The sequence below is a fragment of the Euprymna scolopes genome, chromosome 30 (assembly GCF_053919585.1).
Source record: "Euprymna scolopes isolate OS-2025 chromosome 30, ASM5391958v1, whole genome shotgun sequence".
Taxonomy (NCBI): domain Eukaryota; kingdom Metazoa; phylum Mollusca; class Cephalopoda; order Sepiida; family Sepiolidae; genus Euprymna; species Euprymna scolopes.
Genome location: NC_136511.1, coordinates 43,381,072 through 43,405,318, shown reverse-complemented (window position 1 = coordinate 43,405,318; position 24,247 = coordinate 43,381,072). Strand labels below are relative to the sequence as shown.

General features: G+C 33.1%; 1 protein-coding gene across 3 annotated transcripts in view; it reads right to left on the bottom strand.

Moving 5' to 3' along the window:
- LOC145254775 (protein-glutamine gamma-glutamyltransferase K-like) overlaps positions 1-24,247 on the bottom strand; it is a 553,491-nt gene that overhangs the window by 133,001 nt on the left and 396,243 nt on the right. For all 3 annotated transcript variants that reach the window (XM_080113548.1, XM_080113549.1, XM_080113550.1), the window contains exon 2: positions 19,157-19,305. In XM_080113548.1, coding sequence (XP_079969674.1) covers positions 19,157-19,305 — 149 coding nt within the window. The remainder of the gene's footprint in view (positions 1-19,156; positions 19,306-24,247) is intronic.

The window sequence follows — 24,247 nt, the reverse complement described above, 5'->3', positions numbered from 1 at the left end:
TTTTATTATACCATATTTCTTCAAACTGAAACATAATTATCAAAGTCTACTTACGCAGATAGATATGAAAAGTTTTTATTAAAGTTTGCGCCTATTTCCATTTTATGGAGGCCAAGCGCGAACGCAGACCCCACAATTTTATTATACCATCCCTATTTAAGTTAAAACATACTTATCAAAGTATGTACATCTATATGAAAAACAGTTGTAAACATTTTTTATTCATTTTTAATTTTTTTATTTCCATAATTTGTGGACCAGGCGTGTACGCAGACCCCACAATTTTAATGAATCACCGTTCTGCCAGATCAAACATACCCATTCCTGTGTCTCGATACATCTTCTATCATTATATGTAATCAGTTTTTTAAAATAGTCAACCATATAGGAGCCTATTCGTGACCAGACACACACACACACACACACACACACACACACACACACACAGAGCTTTATATTATAGATATGCAGCATTTACCTTTCTGTCGATGGAACACTATAGACTGTGTAATGTTCGCGCCCGCATGGAGCATTTATTTGTTCTTAATACTCTTTAATTCCCTGGCAATTGTTTGGTGCCTTGGAGGTAAAGGCTTAGCAAATGGTGTCAAAGGTAGCTTCGTGGCTGGGATCGAATCACCCGACCGGCATGTATTGACATCCTACCTGACGGTTGTGTAAGAATGAAACACTAGCTTCTTTATATATATATATATATATATATATATATATATATATATATATATATATATATATATATATATATATATATATTGTGTGCAGAAAGTTGTTAGTTGAGTCAGATCACTGGTACCGTCGGTACAAGCCCGATAATAAGGCCCGTTTAAGGTATCCTTATCAAGCTCTCTTCAGCCAATATTTGTCTCTCGTGATTCGTGAAGAGAGCTTGATAAGGATACCTTAAACGGGCCTTATTATCGGGCTTAAAACCGACGGTACCAAATGATCTGTCTCAACTACCAACTTTCTGTACACAAAATATAAATATGCTCTTACAATTTGGATTTTCCTTTTAATTAAGCACTCTGCTGGAATTCTTTTTCCAAAAAAAACTAATCATATATATATATATATATATATATATATATATATATATATATATATATATATATATATATATATATATATATATATATATTAGTGTTGGGGTCGATAATCGGAATTCGGAACATTTGAGGGTATCCGAATAGGAAAATTTGATGCCAAAACGATTCTTTTGATTGCCGTTTTTTATTTGGTTTTGTTTAAAGTAAAATCTTCCGCTGCTGGTATTGATTTTAAAATACCAGAAAAAGTAAAAATCGATAGATTATTCACCACAAGTGTTTTTTTTTTTGTTTGTTTTTTTTTTGTTTTTTTACATTTAGGAAAATATCTGCATATTTAACCATGTGTTTTTACGGAAATCGGGGAAAATAATTTTATATTTATATAATTAGAGATTTATAAAGAATCGGATTTGGAATCGGTAATTGTATCGGAATCGGAAATTTACTACGGGATCGGTAATTGTATCGGAATCGTTAAAAATATTGGAATCGTGTCCCATCACTAGTATATATATATATATATTGACTAGACTAGTCGGCCAGTTGGTCTTTGAAGGGTAGAAAACAAAAATGTCCAAAATACATAATAATTTGGAGACTACATTGTCTTTTTTTGTCTTAAGGATAAGGAATGAAACAGTTAATTAGAGCGTATTATATAAATTATTGATTCAAAACATGTTTTATATACAATAATTTTTGTACGTCGATTTTACAAAAAAAAAAACTTTCACGTTTTCTTTGCGTCTGACTGCTTAAAGCAACATGTTGAAACACAGGTCTCTTTTAATCAATATTTTATCGAATGTTTGTTCCTTGTGGTTTGTGAATTGTGATTGCAATAACAGACGTTATTTATTTTATTGGATAAGTAGTAGTACTAATAATTAATTTGCTAACATATTCAAAAGTTTACAATTCAATTCCTTACTAATTACAAAATATATTCTATTGTGAGCGTTGAGCACTGTTCGGTTCAATATTCGGTTCAATATTCGGTTCAATATAAATCCTATCAAGAATAAAATTATGTTATAAAACATACCTGGCGTATTTAGAGTATTATGTACATTTCGATTCAGAATCCACTACGTTCCAAGTGGCCTAAAGCATCGTTACACGCACCTGTTACATCTAGGAGAATTGAGCACTATTTTATGTAGCATATACTATTTACCGAATATGCTGCTGTATTGATAATTTATTGCCCCAGAGCTTGTTTCAGATTATTGACCACGCCATAAATAACAAAACAATATTATAAAAGTATGTTGATGGGTTGGTTGTTTTGTTTTTACGGCAAATCAACCCTTTTCAGGTTATGTAATGCCGAATCCAGTTATTTTGGAAATAGTATTCATGTTGTATTCAGTTATTTTAGAGAAGCTTTTTATTCTTCAAGCTTTCTGTATCTTCAATCGCTAGTTTGTAGTGTTTGGTTTAGTTGTTTTATAGTGGATTTTATCGTTTTTTGTTCCCTACAGAACATGAATGAGTTTTGCAATGGGAGAGGAAAAAGGGTTACAGTATTAATGTTTGGTACATTTTAAGTTAGGAAACCAGTCAGGAGGTAGGGGAATAGAAAAAAGGGGAAATGGGAAGAAGGAATAGGGGAAAAAGTGGGTTGTTGTTTTGTTTTTGGTTTTTCAGAACATAATTAAGTTTTGCAAAAGGAAGTAAAAAGCAAAAAGCATTTTTTCTCAGATAGCCAATATCTTCAGACAGCCTGACCTGGTAGCACCAGAAAGTATATTGAACATATTTCTTTTAAAACTTATTTCTTTATTTATTAATGAATAAAAAAAAACAAATTCATAAGTAAAAAAAAAGTCAAGAGACAATGAAAGCACAAAATAAATTAAACAAACACCGAGTTTTAGTATAATATATCTATATAATTATAAAACTCAACTGACCTTGTAACGGGTGTTGTGACCCAACATCCAGTTTACGACTTCCGGTTGCACATGTGTACATAAACATAAACCCATAACAGCGTAAATAAATAAACACAAATCACTGGACCGATTTCGTTTGAACAAACGGACGTCCTTAGACAAGCGAACATCTTAAATTTATTGAATAAAAAACTTCCAGATATGGGAAGCAAACGCAAAACGTGAGTACAAATAATACGTATAATCATCGACCTGTTTCATATATACGACATATATATTATACTAAATAATCAACGCGACAATAAAACATATTGTTTTACTGTGTACGTTTTCAGCGTCCCAATTTGTTTTCGCGTTTAAATTATCCAAATAAACAATTGTTAATACTTTCTGCTTTTTTTTACATCGTTCATTTCCGTATTACGTTTAAGTTATTTAATGCAATTTTCTTAAAAATAAATTTACTTTAAATCGTTGACAATCATAAGAGCATTTTACAACGGCCGTTTTTTTTTAATTTATTCTCCATTGTTTAATACACTTTTCTTAAAACATTCATACATTTTCTTCTGCACTACCAACATAAATAAATAACCCCGAAAATTTTTTTTTAAATTGGCGTTACAAATAATCAATAATCAACGCGACAATAAAATGTATTGTTTTCTGTGTACGTTTTCAGCGTCCCAATTGTTTTTTTTTTCGCGTTTAAATTAAAAGATATATCAAAATTTGAATTTAACTTTAAGTATTATGGTATCTGTTGAGTGCACATTTACATATAAGTATGGCAAACCACTTATAATTCAATGGTTGTAAGTTTTTTTTTTCAGAAATAAACAATTATAAACAGAACGACTCATAAAAATCTATCTATATTCTTTTTTCATTTTAATATACTTTCATAGAAATGCTTCTGTTATGTCATAAAAATTATTTTCTTTACGTGAACGTGTCTGTGTGTGTCTGTCTGTGTACATTTTCCTTCGCAATAACTGTTAATTTTTAGTCTACAGACTCGAAATTTGATATACAGGGTACTGAGATTTGGGAAAATCTATGTGATCGGTTTTCAACCAGAAATTTGGCTGTTAAGGGGTAAAAGTTAAACAATTTGACATTTGAGAACTCTACCAAACTCCTCCGACAATTTTGAGTCTAAACACTTGAAATTTTGAGTCTAAACACTTGAAATTTTAGATACAGATCCATTGGACATGGATCTAACTTAATAACTCGATTGGAGCCAAAAATAATAAATTTTAAGGGGTCATAATAGGGGGTCAAAGTTTTTTAAAAAGTTACCTTTCTTTTTTTTGTTTTGCTCAGCATACACCTCTAAACACCCGGGCAACAATGGTCACCCATGCTAGTATATATATGAAACAAAATTTCGCCCTTTTGGATTATTTTGGACCATCTTCCAATTACGCAAGTTTCTTGGATTTTATTTGTGCGAATGGAAATTTAATTAACTTTCTTAGATTTACGTTTTTAGATTTTACTGTCATTGGATACTTTACCTTTCACCAGACTATCCATTCATATATATATATATATATATATATATATATATATATATATATATATATATGTATATGTATGAACAAATGATTAATAAAACATGTTAAAAGACATCTTGAAAAAGAGTTAAAAACATATTTAATTTTAAAAAGGAAGCACAAAATAAGTGGATAGTCCTTAATCCGCGGAGTTTCGAAGAAATACTCTCCTTCTCATCAGAGGACAGGAATTAGCAAAATGCGGGATCGGATTTTGCATGTAAAAGTATTTAATGAAACCACAAGTAAGTCACAGATCTTACTTGATTAAAAAAAGGGTGAGGTAAAAGAAAAAATGATAAAAAGATTTCACATGAATGGATAGTCCGGTGAAGGGTAAAAAATCCAAGAATGGTAAAATCCAAACACGGAGGAATTAAAAACTTCCAATCCAACAGGTAAGTTCCAAAGGAATCGCGTAACTATATATATATATATATATATATATATATATATATATATATATATATATATATATATATATATATATGGAGGGAAATGTGCGGCTGATTCATGGTGTGATTAAATTAAGCTACAGCAACGTCCAATAAAAATTTATATAATATTAATTGTCTATATATCTACCGATCTACCTGTCTATCCATTTATTTATCTAAATATCTAGATATCTATTGATCAATATTAGTCTATCCATCTATCGATCTATATACATATCTCTGTATCTATCAATATATATTTCTGTGGAAATATGATTTTATCAATTATATTTCATTTTTTATATGTACAAATCCTTAATTTAAGAAGCTCTATGTGATTACAACATGATTGTTATACGTATCTATCTATGGACCTATCTCTGTATGTATCTATCGATCTATCAATTTATCGAGCTGTCTATGCATCTATCGATCTATAGCTCGATATATCTATCTCTTTATCTATCTATCGATCGATCGATCTATCTATGCGTATGGGAGATAGCACAACCCCATTTTTATATAGTTCAGATCGATCCTTACGAAAACGAAATTGCAGAGTAAAATGAAGTTCAATATCAAAATCTTTAAAAAGTTGCTTTTAAATTTGTAATTAAAATCATAGATAATTAAATAAATGGGCAGATCAAAGATGATTTGTACTTTGATTGTAAAAAAAAAGAAAGAAAAAGAAAAAACAATCCACAGAGTGTAAGAGGGACAGGCACCATTAGTAGAATTAGCTACATAAATAAATTCCAATACATTCCCATCTGGCATTGACAAAGTTTTCACAAGAAACAATCTCGCCAAACTTTCACAAGAAACACTCGTCTAGCAGAAAACACTATCAATAATTCCCCCCCTCACTCTTTATCTGTGCCTAAACCTAAACGTAGATTCCATGAACAAAGCTTCTTTCTTAGAACTGCACGCCTATGGAATTGTCTTCCGTTTTCCTGCTTTTCAGCTGACTACAGTATGGTTGTCTTCAAGTCTAACGTAAACAAGTTTTTGATGAGCCGTTCCATATAAGTTAACAAATTTACCGAATTTCCATTACTAACGAGTACTGTATTATCCAATTGTCTACTGTACACTCTTAAACCCTTTTCTTTGATAAGTGGTGATGCCTATGTAAAAAAAATATTAATGTCAGTTTCGAAGCGAAAGCAAACTTTAGAACTGACATTAAATCTCAGCATAATACAACTTTGATCTGTCAATTATATGCAATTACACGTTAAATATATTCGAGGATAAAAACAATGAAGTTAAGAAGGTTTAAAGAAAATGATACAGCCAGACTACGAGACTGACTTCCGGAAATAAAGAAGATAAAAAAAAACAAAAACAAAAAACAAAAAAAAATTAAAAAAAAACAAAGGAAAGCCTCGCCAGAAAAGTAAGATACGTTCCTTTTCTTTTCTCACATGAAGAAAAGATACTACTCTCGAAAATTAGGGACATCAACCCCTATCGTCTTATACGACACATTCTGTTGGAAAATTATTGAAAATTCTTTCTAATATTGTCATTATTCTTTTATATACTAACTACTGATGGGACGATTCCAGTAGTTTCCCGATTCCGATACAATTACCGATTCCTTAATAAATTCCCGATTTTGATACAATTACCGATTCCATTCCGATTCTTTATAAATCTCTTAATATTTAACTATAGAGTTGTTATTTTCCCCGATCTCCTTAAAAAAAAAATTAAAAAAAAAAAAAAAAAAAAAAAAAAAACAGATGTTAAATATGCCGATATTTTCGGAAACGTAAAAATACACCTGTGGTGGATGATCTATTAATTTTAGCTTTACTGTTATTTGAAAATCAATAAATATTTATTATTTTATCATTATTATTAGCAGTGCAAGATTTTACTTTAAAAAACAAAACAAATAAAAAAGACAACTATAAGAATTGATTTGGCATCGGAAAATAGGCACCAATTTTTTTCGATTCCGATACCCCAAAATTTGTTGATTTTTCCGATTCCCGATTCATCGTCCCAACACTAATACTAACACGTGTCTACGGTGTTTTCGATGAACTGTATTGTCATAGCCTTCAAACACAACTCTTTTCACACTACGCACAATGCTTCAAGCAAACTATAACATCCTTCTCAAACATTTTTATATCGTTACACTAGTCAAGATAATGTTTCGGTCAATAGTTATATATAACCAAAGACCTCCTCAGGCGATCATAATCTTTCACTTTCAAAATATGAATATAAAAGTGAAAAACTATTACCACCCAAAACATCTTTATATATATATATATATATATATATATATATATATATATATATATATATATATATATATATATATATATTATTTACTCTATTATTAACTACCTATAGACCCTTGTTGTGTTTCATCCTTTTAGAAATCATCAGTGTAGGGTGTCACGATTAACGCCAGTCGAGAGATTCGAACCCCAGCAAGAGAAGTCATGTCTGGCTTCATTAGAAAGGGCCTGAACCATTCGGTTACCGTCAACAGCGAAAGATACAGTTGAAATTAAACATTTATTCTTATTAAATGGTTTTAACGTCAGTCAGAGTGATCTAATCATTATATAACGATCTGCTAAGTTGGCCAACTTCATTACAACTGAAAGTGCTCAACGATAAGAAACAAGTTTCTTAAAGTACTGACATTATTATTTACTATAATAATTATTAAATACCTACAGACACTAGTGTTTAATCTTTTCGGGAATGATCAGTGCAGGGTGTCACGATTAACGCCAGTCAAGAGATTCGAACCCCGGCAACAGAAGTCATGTCTGGCTTCATTATATACATTATAAACATTTTTTATATCGCTACAATGGTCCTGATAATTTTCCTTTTCTTTTTTTTTCAGTCAATATATCTTTGAAAAAGTCGTCTGACGAAAAGCCCTTCGGTTTTTAAGATATTTCGTGATTCTTTTAATCAGCTTGTTTATTTCACCCAATTGTATAATTATATTATTGTATATATAATATATAATTTTCACGTTTTTTTTTATTTCCCTCTTTTATTCGTATTTTAGTCGATTCAAAATCTGTATATAGTATATTTCTTGTTCGTTATTTGAAAATTTTTCCACTTATATCTATAATATAAAGCTGAATGTGTGTGTGTGTGTGTGTGTGTGTGTGTGTGTGTGTGGTCACGAATAGGCTTCTATATGATTTACTATTTTAAGAAACTGATTACATATAATGATAGAAGATGTATCAAGACACAGGCATTGATATGTTTGATCTGGCAGAACGGTGATTCATTAAAATTGTGGGGTCTGCGTACACGCCTGGTCCACAAAATATGGAAATAAAAAATTAAAAATTCACAAGTGTTTTTGATATAGATGTACATAAGAATATTTTGATAAGTATGTTTTAACTTAAATAGGGGTGGTATAATAAAATTGTGGGGTGTTCGTTCGCGCGTGGCCTCCATAGAATGAAAATAGGTACAAACTTTAATAAAGACTTTTTATATCTACCTGCGTTAGTATATTTTGATAATTATGTTTCAGTCTGAAGAAATATGGTATAATAAAATTATGGGGTGTTCGTTCGCACCTGACTTCCATAGAATGGGAATATGTCACAAAGTTTAACAATGTTTTTTAATATAGATCCACAGAATATTGTGATAAGTGTTTCAGTGTGAACAGGTATGGTATAATACATTATGGGGTTTATCTATTTTATTTTTACTTTCATCATATTTTGCTTTGGTTTTGATACCCCCAAATTCAACTCAAATTTACAACCCTTTCTTTTCATAACCTATCATACTTTCATAAATCAGAGTCCATTTTCTGTAGGCTGTTTTTGAACCCAGTCAACGACGGGTACTTTTACTAGTATATATAAGTGATGGGGCGATACCAATATTTTCCCCGGTTCCGATACAATTACCGATTCTGTAGTAAATCCATGATACCGATACTATTACCGATTCCGATTCTTTATAAATCTCTGAATATTTAACTATAAAATTGTTTTTTCTTCGCCCGATTACCGCAAGAACACGTGTTAAATGTGTAGATATTTTTTCAAAGGTAAAAGTACACTTTTGGGGGCTAATCTATAGATTTTAGGTTTAGTGTTGTAAAATGAATAAATATTTACTATTTTATCATTACTATAAGACGTTGAAGAGTTTGTTTAAACAAAATAAAATGTAACCACGATAGTGTAGGGATTGTTAGCGGCACAGAAGATCAACAGTTTGATCCAGATTGAAATTGCTGATTGTGTAAACTCAGCGAAAGGGGTGTGTTGCGGGCGTGTCTTGTCGAACATGTGACTCTTTCTGTCAAATTTTGAAATGTGCACGAAATTTGGAACGGAACGCTTTATTTAAATCCACGGGGTAGCATGTTCTCGTTTCGTCAACCATGACTTGTTAGAAATCCTTAATAATTCAAATTTTTTTAAGTATCGCCCACACTGATAACTGAACACTTAACCTTGAAAACGTGCAATATATATATATATATATATATATATATATATATATATATATATATATATATATATATATATAGTGTTGGGACGATTTATCGGAATCGCTGTCGAGAATCGGAAAAATCGGAACATTATGGCTTATCGAAATCAACATCGAAATCAGAACTGGAAACATTTGTGCCGATTTTCTGATGCCAAAGCAATTGTTTTTGTTTTTTTTACTTTTTTTTTTAATTTTGTTTAACGCAAAAAAAAAAAAAAAAATCTTCCACTGCTGGTAATAATGACAAACTAATAAATATTTATTGATTGATCAATATCGATATATCATCTCTCACTGGTGTATTTTTACGTTTAGGAAAATATCTGCACACTTAACATGTGTTTTTACGTAATTTGGAAAAGTGACAATTTTATAGTTAAACTGGCAGGCCGTCCGGCATTGCCCGATCGTAAAATACGCTTAAATATATTTTGATTAATGCAGATTTCATATTTATTATTTGAGCCAATATATAGTAATCATTCAAAAAGTTTTAAAAAAAAATGATTCGTGCGTCATCGCCGAGATTCAAAACCAAAACGTTTAGCTTACGATTTACTTTTTCTTTTGACGTTAATGCCTGAGCATATATATAAGAAGAAAAAAACAACAAAAAATCAGCCATATCTCGTTATAAAGTTATTTCAACTCTATAGGCAGCGTTTTCAGACGAGTAAAAGCTCGAATTTAAGCTACAGCCTACAGCTACCCTACTCGTCTTAAGATACTCCATTATCGTTAGAGTTTAAATAGATTTATAACGAAATCGCTGTTCAAGCGAAATGTAAATTAATGTCAGACCGCGCATGCGCCATCCAAATGGTTTAATAACATCAAAAACAAACGTAACACGATTTTTACGACTCTATAATCGAAGAGGTCATAAACTAAGGCATTACCGTTAGTTGATTCGGCGATGATCAAGATACGAAAATAATCCAGCATTACCGAAAATCAATTCTGCTTCGCAGTCTATCTAGACTATAAAGGAAAGAAATTAGACCTTTGATGTAGCAATGATATCTTGAGGGGAAGAAATCGCAGATAACAATAGGAATTTTCATACTCTGGGAAATGATAGACGTATTCGACAAATCACTGTATCGAATTTACAGACAATTGAATATTGACAATGAAAGATATGAACGGTAAAGAAATCAGCGAATATAGAAGAAATAATAAAACTATTTAAATAGTATTGTTAAATATTGTTCTCAGGCGGTATTCAGCCTAGGTGGGTCGAACCGTCTTCCTCCTTCGGGGGAAGTGTCATGGAAATATGAAATTTACAAGCGATTCTCAAATCGCATATGTATATTCTGCTTAAGTGAGATAACGACGTTAGGTTTCTGAAGTTTCTGTAGGGAGGTGTTGAGCTCCTCCTGCATACAGCGACTAGTATTCTTTTTTACATGGGGTCACTCCTTATCAAGGCCCGGAAGCCACTCGGGGATAAGGGTTATTTTGTGTACAGTAATCAATGGGATAGTATCGTAGTAGTCCTTAGTATTGGAGATTTGATAAAGTGTCTTACTTAAGGGGGCGATTCATCAGGAATTTGTTTATGTTGGACTTGAAGACATCCAAGTTCTAGTCAGGTGGGAAACAGGCAAGCAGAAGAGAGTTTCACATGTGTGTACTTCTAAGAAAGAAGCTTTGTTCATGGAATCTACGTTTTGATTTAGGCACAGATAAAAAGTGGGGAAAATATTCCCAAATGGTCACTCATCTGATACTGACGAGGCTCAACGTTGCTTAACTCCGGTGATTTAAAGAGAACCAACGTATCAACATAATCTGCCGTATATGATATACCGCATATTGTACTCACTAGTATATAATACGGTTAGTTTTTGAAAAAGCAACAGATGAAAGTTTATTCGGAACCAATTAGTGGACTAGAAGTTAGGATTACTAAACTGATGGAAATTAATAGAAACACGCATGCTGCTATATGGCCCAAAGAGAGAGTGAGAAGGAACAATGTTAGTTCATGGGAAACATGCCATGTGTGAATATAAGAAAGTGCTATGCTCTGACGAGATACGATTAAATGGTGATTATCGATCTCCTAGTTTCCACCCCACCCACCCACCGTAATGACCAGTTATTTTAAACGAACATCAAATTAAAAAAAACCCTCCTCTGTTCTCCATCAGTTTTACCTTGACTGTGTTCACATTTGTTTCCTTAGAATTGTTGTATATAATTTCTTTAAATTTGAACTATTTCAGTGGAATCTGAGGTCGTTAAGTTGCTGCTTCTCGTTGCTAAATGTCGGTGATTAATTGGTTTGCAGACAATGTAACTTGCTATCGAGAAATTCAACAACGAAATATCAACGTGTATACCCATGACAGGAAGTAAACCAGCCCCCCCCCCATCCCACATGCCTCATCGAGTCATTCGTCAAGACACGTATGAAAATATGACCGAAGCCAGCCAGACATCTCATATATCCACTACATACGAAGCATCGTGCGGAAAAAACAAGGCCGATAGCCATTAGTCGCGTGCTCTCGTGTAATGAATGAATGCGTGAATGTAGGATGGACATGAAATTCTTAAAGATAAACTAAAATGACCGAAAAAATGGGCTGAAATGACTTAAATAAAAAGTAAATGACTTAGAATGACTTTAATGACCTTAAGGATCAATTGAAGGACCTTAAGAATGACTTGAATGCTTAAAAAATAACTGGAATCCTTCAACAACAACTTGAATGATCTGGAGAATGATTTGAATGGCTTTGAGACTGACTGGTTGTAAAGTGGGTGATCGTTTTACATTAAATTAATACAGAAAAGTGATCCCCCACTTTATATCACAAAAAATATTTGATTTAGGGAATTTGAAAAGTTATTTTCGTATTCAGGAACCCCGAAAACCAATAAATAGTGGTATAATAAACATAAAAAGAAGAAAAGAGTACATGTGTTATGGACCGACTGACCGACCGACCGACCGACCGACCGACTGAGTGACGTATAGAGTTGCTTGCACACGACTAAAAAAACTATTCTGTGGTATGCATTTAAAAAAAAAATATTCTCCGTCGGTCGGTCGGTTCATAACACATTTACTTATTAGTTACAAACGTGCAGCATCGGTTAAGAACAAATACTACACTTTGATCTTAGCCATGTGGCCAAGGAAAAGTTACATTTTGGATAAGTTTCAGAAAAGTCTAATGGATAGGTAAAAATTTATGGGGCAAAAAGTGTCATTTTTTTGCAATTTTGGTACATTTTTGACCCCTGATGAGACACTTTGAATGCCGAATACCAGTGAAAGTTTCACGCCTTAACACATGTATTTTTACATTCAGCAACATGGAAAACCACTATATAGACATATCAAGTTCTTGTTGAGAACTATGAGAAACGCGCCAGAAGAAAGGGCGTTTTCAGCACTAAAAGTCCCCGGGGGGTGCAAACCAGACTTTTGCCAGGATCACCCATGCTGAATTTATATTAAGAACAATGCCCTCCACATTTTGGGCAAGTTTAAGAAAAATCTAATGAATGGATCAAATGTTACAGAACAAAAAGTTTTATTTTTGGCCATTTTGAGGTATTTTTGACCTCTTTTGAGCCCCTGTAGGGGAAATGGGAATTTCTGCACAAAAAATATTTTTTTACTATGAAATATCTTTATATTGAAATATAATTTGTGACAAAATTTCAAGAAAAACTAATGGACGGTTATTCGTCAATCGTCCGGACTAACGGACAGAAAAACCTACCAAAAACATAGGTCCCTCTCCAATAAATCGGCGGACCAAAATGTTACTCCATGTCCCTTGCTTAAAAAACGAGCTGCACGTGCATGTTCCCCTTCTGTACGCAATATAGTTTTTAAAATTGGTGCTGCATTGGAGTCCCAAAAAGGTGTGTTTTCTAGTACTAAAAGTACACGGGGGACGGTAACCAGAATATTACTAGGGTCACCCATACTGAATTTATATTAAAAACAATGACTTCCACATTTTGGACAAGTTTCAGTAAAATCTAATGGATAGGTAAAAATTTATGGGGCAAAAAGTGTCATTTTTTTCAATTTTGGTACATTTTTTACCCCTGATGAGCACCTTGGAATGCTGAATACCAGTGACAATGGACAAACAGTGCAGTTTCACACCTTAACACATGTATATTTACATTCAGCAACATATGAAACCACTATATAGACATATCAAGTTTTTGTTGAGAAATATGAGAAACGCGCCAGAAGAAAGGGCACAAAAAATCCCCGGGTGACACAAACCAAACTTTTGCCAGGGTCACCCATACTGAATTTATATTAAGAACAATGCCCTCCACATTTTGGGCAAGTTTCAGAAAAATCTAATGAATGGATCAAATGTTACGGGACGAAAAGTGTCATTTTTGCCCATTTTTGACCCTTTTGAGCCCCTGCTGGCAAAATAGGATTTTTCGAAAAAAACAAAAACAAAACAAAACAAAAAAAACAACATTTTTTTACTATGCACATTTATATATTAAAATATACTTTGTGACAAAATTTCAGCTATCCATCAATCATCCGGACTAACGGACAGACGGACCCATTGAAAACATATCTCTGATAAATCGGGGGACAAAAATGTTACTCCATACCCCTTGCTTAAAAAAAAATAAAATGTAAATGTGTTACAGACCGACCGATGGAGTGACTTGCATGCGACTAAAAATGCCTTAGCATGGAAGGGGACCATGCTAAGGAAAAGTTACAAATGTAAGAGCAGCATCTGTTAAGAACATACTACACTTTGATCTTAGCCATGTGGCCAAGGAAAGTTACAAATGTAAGTATAGCATCTATCGATAACAGATACTACACTTTGATCTTGGCCAAAAGGTCAAGGAAAGGGTATTTATTTGCTCCCCCACCGAACAAATTAGGCACAATGCCGATTTTTAATGTGAGGAGTGAAGGGGAAATGGGGACCAGCTCCCCGGGAAATAGAGGAGCTCGATAGTGACAATTGGTATGAAGAGTTGCCCCTACATTGACCAAGGTCTTTATGTGGGGTTGCCCCCACATATGGTCTTTGCTTGCAGTCTCTTCCAGAACACTTTGATCTTCATATTTAATTTATTCCGTTTTCTTGTCCAAAAGGCCAAGAAAAGCTTAAAAAGCTAAGAACAGCATCTATTAACAACAGATTTTTGATCTTAACCAAAAAGGCTAAGCACAAAAGTGTTACGGACAGACCAACTGACGGACTGACTTATAGAGTCGCTTGCAAGCGACTAAAAACGAATGTCAACAAAAAGATGTGATTAACACTAGCGAATGCAATTTGCATGGTGAACGAATAGCCGACTCAATTCGAATCTTGTCCCGCGAGCTAAAAAGGAAACATCCTAAAAACGAATAAACCATGGCTCAGATACGTTGAAATGAGATGCCTCCTCGATTGAGGGAGACCTAGTAAGTTTGCTCGTAGAGTCGTCTTCACTTCGGTGATTGAACAATAAACAAGAAAAGAAAAACAAGGGAAGACAGGTGGATGAACGAACATCGAATTGTGTATCGGCGAAGCTGGATCACCCCACATTGGATTAATAACCTTGATCATCTATTTGGATGTAACTTCCTAACAGCTAAGTATTTTGCGATATCGTATCACCATCTCACCTCCTTAATTCAGTGAGTTTGTGTGTGTGTGTGTGTGTGTGTGTGTGTGTGTGTGTGTGTGTGTGTGTGTGTGTGTGTGTGTGTGTGTGTGTGTGTGTGTCATGTTACTTCGAATTATCCTCAGTGAAAAGTTTTATTTACTGGCTAGTTGCCACTGGCGAATTTGTTTTGCCGACAATGTTGACATGAATGTTGAGTGAAGGGTTATTTATTTTCTCTCTCCAATAAAAAAAAAAAAAAGTTTATTTTTCCGTGGAAAGAATTTGTGTCGGCTAGTTGTTGAGGCTGGTGAAAGGGTGCTTTTTATCACGGAAAACATTTACGCCCATGCGTTTAATATTGTCAAGTTGATCTATTTTTTTAAATATTATCCAGGATGAGCGTTATGTTGGAATGTTGTATTAGAAAAAGGTAGCTTGTAAACAAAAAAGAAAAAAAAAAAAAAAAAAAAAAAAACGACAGTCTAGTATTAGGGTTTTCATACTCGAGAACGTGTTCACTCTTTTTAAGCAGGTATTCTTTAGTCGGGATTCTGGTGTGATTTGGGAAGGCTCAGTATCAAATGTGTCGTAGATAGTTTCAATGGCCTCTACTTCTTGAGGGATTCATTGTTCAGGGCGATAATTTTTCTTTTGACGAGTAATCTTGTGGCTTTTGGTGATACCGAAACCGTATCCAATATCGAATCTTTTCTAAGTTCTACAATATGAAATAATCTGTTTTTGTTAATTCTACGCACAGCGTGGTTTTTACGTTACGTCCATGCCCTCTTAGGGAGATTAAAATTCAGATATAATTCTACCAAACCTTATGTGTAGAATCCTTATTCTAATTTGGATCAAATTCAATTACATGAATTTTTGTTTCAGTAATATCGAAAATTTAAAGCTTAGACTTAAGGGTGTCTTAAGTAGAAATTGAAATTCAAGGAATCTTATTTAATCGGAGTCTAATGACTATGCATAAAATTTAATACAAATCTGAAATATTTGGAGTTTCAAATAGGAAACGGTACTTATATTATACCCCATAAAACCTAAGCGAATAATTTTTGATCTACAGACTAAAATTTGGTATATAGAGTATTCAGACATGTGGAAAATTTTTTAATCGGTTTTCATCCGAGAAAATTGCTGCTAAAAAGTCAAAATTGAAAAATTGGTACTTGGAGGTCATCGGATTTTTATGTTTGTCAACTGTTTCACGACTACGCATACGCGAATCGTTCACATGACAGCTTCCTAATGTTAAGAATAAGTAGGTTTGAAAACATTTTCTAACGAGCGTAACAAGCTGGCCTAATGGTTATCGTACTTGACTCACTGTATTTAGGTTTTGGTTACGATCTAAGTTCGAGTATTTTTTTTTTACTTATAGAAAAAAAAATACTTGCATGCACATGTGTCAGTTTGTTTCCATTTTTATATCGCTTCATTTTGTTTAAAGGAATTTAACGTTACGTTTAATACCGGGCAACTGGTGAGGTACACTCGGCCTTGAACGCGGGAGTATTCGATCCGTAGTTGTTGAGATTTCATTATCTCCCTTGCCGGTGCAACATAAAATATTCCCCTGAAAAAAAAACTTTTATATCTGTAAGAAGAAAGACTATTTTTAGGATCGGATTTTTTCGATTTTTGATACTTATCGGATAAATTTCTGTACAAAACATATCTAAGAACACTGCCAGACATATAAATTACCTTTGTGTGAAATTTGCAAACGATAGGCTCAGCTGTTTCGGAACCTATAAGGAAGGAACTTACATACACACTAAGTGACTTTATATATATATATATATATATATATATATATATATATATATATATATAATTGTACGCATCCTTAAATGTGAGGCGATAATGCATATGTAGGGGATGAAACATGGAAAACAACTCTGTAAGGCTCCAGGGGAAGTAATCAGTGACAAGTAATAAGAGATACGTATCTATGCGTGGATGTACACATACAGATTGTAAGGTACATTTGATGTAAGCTACGTTAACCGACCTCCACTGACATCCTGTGCAGTTCTAGGAGATCAACCCTCTCAGGCTTTGCCTTTTCATCCTTTGAGAAGGGGTTAGTTTATTGTTAAACGTTCAAGGAGCTCTTAGCGGCGGGGGAGGTAGACGGGGCTGCTATGGGATTTTTTGCAGGTCAACGTGCTCTTCATATAGGGCTCGAATTCCATTTCTCGACCCTTGTCATATTATCCCGTCATGGGAAAGGGATGATAAAAAACTTCAAGCAGGTTTTTATTCAAAGTGTTGTCTTTTTTTATATATATAACTAGCGGGGGTAGGTACCCGGCGTTTCCCAGGTGTTTGGAGGTGTGTGTGTTTAAAAAAAAAGTTGCCCGGGTGTTTGGGGGTGTAAAAGAAAAAATTTTTAGTAAGAAGGTAGGATTGAACCCCGAAGCCTTGACGTAAAGGTGGAAACGAAAGGGAAAAAAGCCAGCCACCTAACCATCTCGGCCACGAGGGGAGAGGAATTGATAACCGTGTTAAGTTAAGGTTCATAAAGTGAAATATACAGGTGCGAGGAAGTTAAGTGGCGTGATGTTTGACCTAGTTTTGCGCTGCAAGCCAGTTACTGTTTCCCGCGCCGCATCATTCGCTTTTCGAAGACATGGCGATCGAAAATAGTGGTAAAAGTCGGGCAAATTAAAGATAGCCGCGACCCCCATTCTTAAGTCGTAGTTATTATGATTTAAACGTGATATAAAAAGTTTTAAGAAGGAGCGAGCCGACCCATAAGGCTGACGAAAAAAGCCTTTTGCGGACATACAGAAAAAGTGCACACACATACATACATACACACACGGTAGTCTAGAGCTTGTTTTACTTTTCTTACAACCTTTTTGACCATTCATTTCATTGAGAATTTGTTTATGTAAATATGTGAAAGTTTAAAGAACTTAAAGTATAAAACTTTTTTTCCTAAAATTAATGAAGTTGGCATTAAATAACCAGAAAAGGATGGATACGCCATAAAAGAAAACAACCAAATATTATTAATTAAAATTTAAATATACAAACACATTCAAACGTAAAAACATTTTTTCTAAAATTACTGGATTCGGCATTAAATAACCCGAAAAAGGGTTGATATGCCGTTAAAGAAAACAACCAAACGAAATCATGGGCGAGGCTATCTTTGCTTTATTACTTCAACAAGCCGAGAAATAAGTAGAGGCTGAACCCACACCTGCTCCACAAAAAGAAAGAACGGAAAGGACGAGGAAGACACCAGTTTTGCCGGGGAAGCGGATCTGTGAGGTGGACTGTAGTGAGATGAAAGCAGATTTGAACACCAAGCAGAAGCGGTAGTTGAAGCAATTGTCTAGTCTGAAACAATTAGGCAAAAAAGACGTCCAAGATCCAACCAACTTCTCCGATGCGCCTATGGTCATTACATTTGCGCGGAAGGAAAAAAGGGGCACGGGTGAAAGCATTGTGGAGGATGTTCCGAGAAGCGAAACAAGCAATTCCTGGGATTAACCTAGTAGAAGAGGATCATACTTCATTGCAGCAAATCACAACCAAATGTGAAGGGAGAGTCCCTCTTTACGTACACCCCTCCCCATATAGAGTAATGAAATTAACCTTTCCCCTGGACGTTGGGGGTCTTGTACGGAACTGTCAGTACACAACAGAGTTGTTGACCGGCAGTATCGAGCAGGCCTTTGACGTCCTCATCCCCGAAGATTTTAGACCCGTACTAGACGAATACTAATAGTTAAGGAATAACGCCAAATTTAAATCTAGCTAGTTTATAGGTTGATTCATAATATCGGAGACTCATTAATCATACTTTTAGTATTTCAGGCGGTCATGAAGAAGTGAGCAATCAATGAGGCTCTTTTTGCTTATTTTAAAAAGCCTTCCTCTGACTTCACACGTGATCTTATTCAGCCAATCACAACTTCGTATCTCTTAACATACGCTTTACTATATAGCTGATACTTTAGACGTCATCTGAAAATGAGGGATGTGAGTAGAAAAATAAATACCTTCTTTCTCCTTTTTGAACGCCGTCAGTTGGGCCTCCTCGGAGAAGAGGTTCTCGTTGCATGCTGACCGTCGGCCAATCAAGTTCGATCCCAGAAGTAATCCCCGGATATTTCCATAGTATGAGGCGAACTTCTCAGTGAATGAAGTCCTGAAAATAAATTTTAAAAAAATTATTATATAAATGATAAAATAAGTTCATGAAATGAAAATTGAATGGCTATTTTAATGCAAGCAAATTTCCATTTTTGATTTTTGATTTTATATATATATATATATATATATATATATATATATATATATATATATATATATATATGAAGTTAAAAGTCCATGCATGCTTCTAGGATAGTGATTAAAAGGTTATGATGGTTTTTTGAAAGCATGAAAACGATGTTACTTTTTGTATTTAACATTTTTATTATTTTTTATATTTCAAGTGGACCTCCGCTCTTGGTCACAAACTAGTATCGGACAACGCTGGGACGTCTGCTAATATATATATATATATATATATATATATATATATATATATATATATATATATATATATATATATATTAATTTGGACTTTGATTTTATTTGTATATAAACATTACCGGACCGGAATTTTAATATATTAAAAAATTGGTTTAAAAAATATCAATAAGCTGTGTATATATATATATATATATATATATATATATATATATATATATATATATATATATATATATATATATGCATATATATATATATGTGTGTGTGTGTGTTTGTGTCTGTGTTTGTGTCTCTGTGTGTCTGTGTATGTGTGCATAATATAAATATATATAAATATATATATATAAATATATATAAATATAAATATATTAATATATATATATATATATATATATATATATATATATATATATATATATATATATATATATATATATTGGAATAGATGAACTCAGCATGTCTAGCTATATTGATGAGTGGACTTATACAAATTCCAAGCCTAAATCATGCTGATTTAGTTAGTATTTCTAGAATTCAAACACTTTGAATGTCTTATAGTAGTTTTAGGATAGTATTTCTGTAGGAATATAGAAAAGAGAAAGTTTTTATTGTTAGCTGTGTGCTCTGGTTCTGGTGCGTCATTTCTTATGCATGATTGCATAAATTGTTTTTTTAGGTTGCATTGAATTATTAATTATTATTGCGGAATATATATATATATATATATATATATATATATATATATATGGTGAGGATGTTTTTCTGAATGATAGAAACGTTGTTTAAATTTAAATATGATATAAGCAAACATTTATTTTTTTAAAAATCAATATTTTTTCGGTGAGCATAGCGCCTTTCTCTTAATACAAACAGTTTGTTTTATTTTCTCTCGTTTTCAGTATCATGGCGTCGCTTTAAAAGTGAGATCGGTGCATATAATTACTTTATCTATCTTAACATTATTTAAACCTGTTATATTTGTAATTAAATTAATCGATGCTGAAAAGGAAACTTTCACCGTGTTTTAATTTACCTATGCTGTTACACTGAGAAATGTTTCTTTTCAACAATCTGTTAAAAGTCATTTAGTATGTTGTTTAGGATGTGAGGTGGATTACACCATACAAAATTTCTATTCCTGTTCTCTTTATTATTCATAATTCAGTTTTTGTGAGGTTCTTATTTTGTTCAAATTGGTTCTTTTGTGCTTAGTATATTGCATTTTGAATTTTTATGTCTAGTATTTTCCATATTATATGATATAACGTGGGATGGTTTCCCTGTCCTAATTCCATATTCGCCATTTCATCCCTCTAACATAATTTTTCACTAATATATTCTGACCTGGCTAATGCTTCGTTATAATATTTTCTTACCATATATATATATATATATATATATATATATATATATATATATATATATATATATATATATATATATATTAAGCCCTCCTCTTTGGGTAGAGCACTGTCGTAAGTAATCTCACCCGCTACTTAATCGGCTGAAAAATGCGACGCTCGTTCTTTGTTTATAAACAAAGCAGTTAGAGCACTGAAAAAGTGATGGACGGATGTTTGTTTAAATAGATGGTACTAGGATCAATCCTCGGCTTGGGAGAGGTGCTAGTCTAGCGGCACTGATGAGTTGTGATACAACGAAACAGGACTGTATGTCGATGACTATATATATATATATATATATAGTTCTTTTGTTTAATGGGGTGCTGTTTAATCAACACAGCTGGGGAGCCATGATTTAATATACTGTTTTGTTTTTAAATATCCAAAGCCGTGTTTAATGGTAAACAACTGATGATCCCTGAAAACTTAGGTCATTGTGAGTTCGAGAAAGCAAATTGGTTCAACGATTGCGGGAAGTTTAAATAACTAAATAACAAAATATTTTTCCAACAAATAGCCAAAAAAAATATTTTTAAAAAATCCTTCTCCCCTTATCCCTTTAACATAATTCATTTCACTGGTTAATGTTTCGTTATAATATTTTCTTAGTCCTCGTAAGAGAAACAGAAATAATGCAAAGTTGTTTTGTTCAGGAGGTTAATTTTACCCGTACTGGGACGGGTATTCTTTTAATATGTATCTCTACTATTATATAAACATCACGTTGTGTGTGTGTGTGTGTGAGTTCCTTCCTGATAGGTTCTGAAACGTCTATCTATTACAAATTTCACACAAAGCTAATTTATATATCTAGCAGTGTTCTTAGATATGTTCCGTACAGAAATTCATCCGATAAGTATCGAAAATCGAAAAAATTCGGTCCTAAAAATAGTCTTTTTTCTCTCTTAAATCAGAAAGAATTTTTACAGGTGAATATTTTACGTTTCACCAGCCAAGGGAGATAATTCTCAGCAAATAAAGTGATATCCAATTCTAAGTAAATCAGTTCTTCTTAAAAAAAAAAAAAAAAAAAAAAAAAAACAACTATTGCAATCAGGATATAAATAGCATTCGACTACCGATCGAATAATCTCCTGTTCAAGCCCGGGTGTACCTCATCATTTTATTTTATTTTTTCTTAGTTCAATTTACAATAAAAGAAGAGATACCATTTAAAATCTCCGCAAATCATTTCTTCGTTTGCGTATTTTCAAAGTAAACATTAACCAGAAGTGACTTTTCCAAAGCATTCATCGTCAAGCCCAAATATCAGCTGACATGATATTGTAAACAAACACAGACGGAATTTGATGCACGACATTATCATTATTTATCTTTTTTTAATTTTATTTATTTATTTATTTATTTATTTTATTTATTTTTTTTTTTTTTGCGAATTAGTCCACCGGGTACATTATTCCTCGTAATATGAAATAATCAATAGAGGATTGATTCTATAACAATACATCCGTAATCTGCATAAATTAAAATATCATGTTTAAGCATATTGTACGATCTATCCCTAACCCTAACCCTAACCCTAACGCTGGCGTCCAGCTAGTTAAGTATAAATTCTTGTCGTCGGTTTCCTCTATCTCTGTGAAAACTTTCTCACGCCTAAAGAATTCTCTGTTCCTATACATCTATTATTAGACCATAATCATTTTTTTTTCTTACGTCGATTGTTAAAATCTAATTTTAGTTCTGTCACTCCGTTGATTTGTGACGCTAACGTTTGAAATATTTGTAGCGATAAACGCGCAGACTGAACAGACGTATGTTAAGAATATTTATTTTTTCTCCACTTTGCCAGGAATGGATGAAAATCATTCGCGATAAGAGGTTTTAGCCAATTTGTCACATTTATTTCCAACCAACTGTTATCGTTCAAATCAGTCTCTGTTTTTATTTTATTTTATTTTATTTAATTTTATTTTATTTATTTATTTTTTAATCAAATTACTTAGATGGTCGTGCGGTGTTTCTCTTCTGTCACGCTCTGTCTAGCATTAATGCAAGTAAGGCCTTCCCATTCACCCGTGAGGACTTTGCGTTAATTACCTACAAATGTAAGTGCCGCGTTGTGTTCAAGTACGACGCGAATTGAATTACTTTTTACGCTAGCATGGCGGCGTGATATAATTAAACACATTTTATCATACTATTGGCAAAACACAAAAAGGTTGGGGGGGGGGGGTTTCAAGCCACAGAATTCTCAAATGCGCTTACATTTGAACTCGTCGATTTTGAATTCAAAGACTGGGCAACATTTACGTGACGATCTTATACGCGCTCATCTCTATACCGAAAGTTGTTTAGAGTCTCTCTCTCTCTCTCTCTCTCTCTCTCTCTCTCTCTCTCTATATATATATATATATATATATATATATATATATATATATATATATATATATATATATTGTTTACTGTTTTTTGAGAAACAATTCCAACAAAGTGCTCGATTACAAAGAAAAACCTTTTTCAATATATATATATATATATATATATATATATATATATATATATATATATATATATATACTAGCATTGGGAGATGTCTGTTGAGTAAAAAAAAATGTGGTCAATTTTTTTAACTTTGACCCCTATTATGACCCCTTAAACTTTATTGTTTTGGGCTCAATCAAGTTATTAAGTTAGATCCATGTCCAATGAACCTATATATAAAATCTCAAGTGTTTAGACCGAAATTTGTCGAAGGAGTTTGGTAGAGTTCTCAAAGATCAAATCGTTGAACTTTGACCCCTTAACAGCCAAATTTCTGGCCGAAAACCGATCACATCGATTTTCCCAAATCTCAGTACCCTGTATATCAAATTTCGAGTCTGTAGACTAAAAATTGACAGGGTTATTGCGTAGGGAAATGTACACAGACACACACATACACAGACAGACACACAGACACACAGACACATTCACTTTTATAGATATACTAGCATTTCAGCCCGGCGTTGCCCAGGTGTTTGGAGGTGTATGCTGAGCAAAAAAAAAAGGTAAATTTTTTAAACTTTTACCCCTTAAACTTTATTGTTTTTGGGCTCATATAAAGTTATTAAGTTACATCCATGTCCAAGGAACCTATGTCTAAAATTTCAAGTGTGTAGACCCAAAATTGTCGGAGGAGTTTGGTAGAGTTCTCAAAGGTCAAATCATTGAACTTTGACCCCTTAACAGCCAAATTTCTGGCCGAAA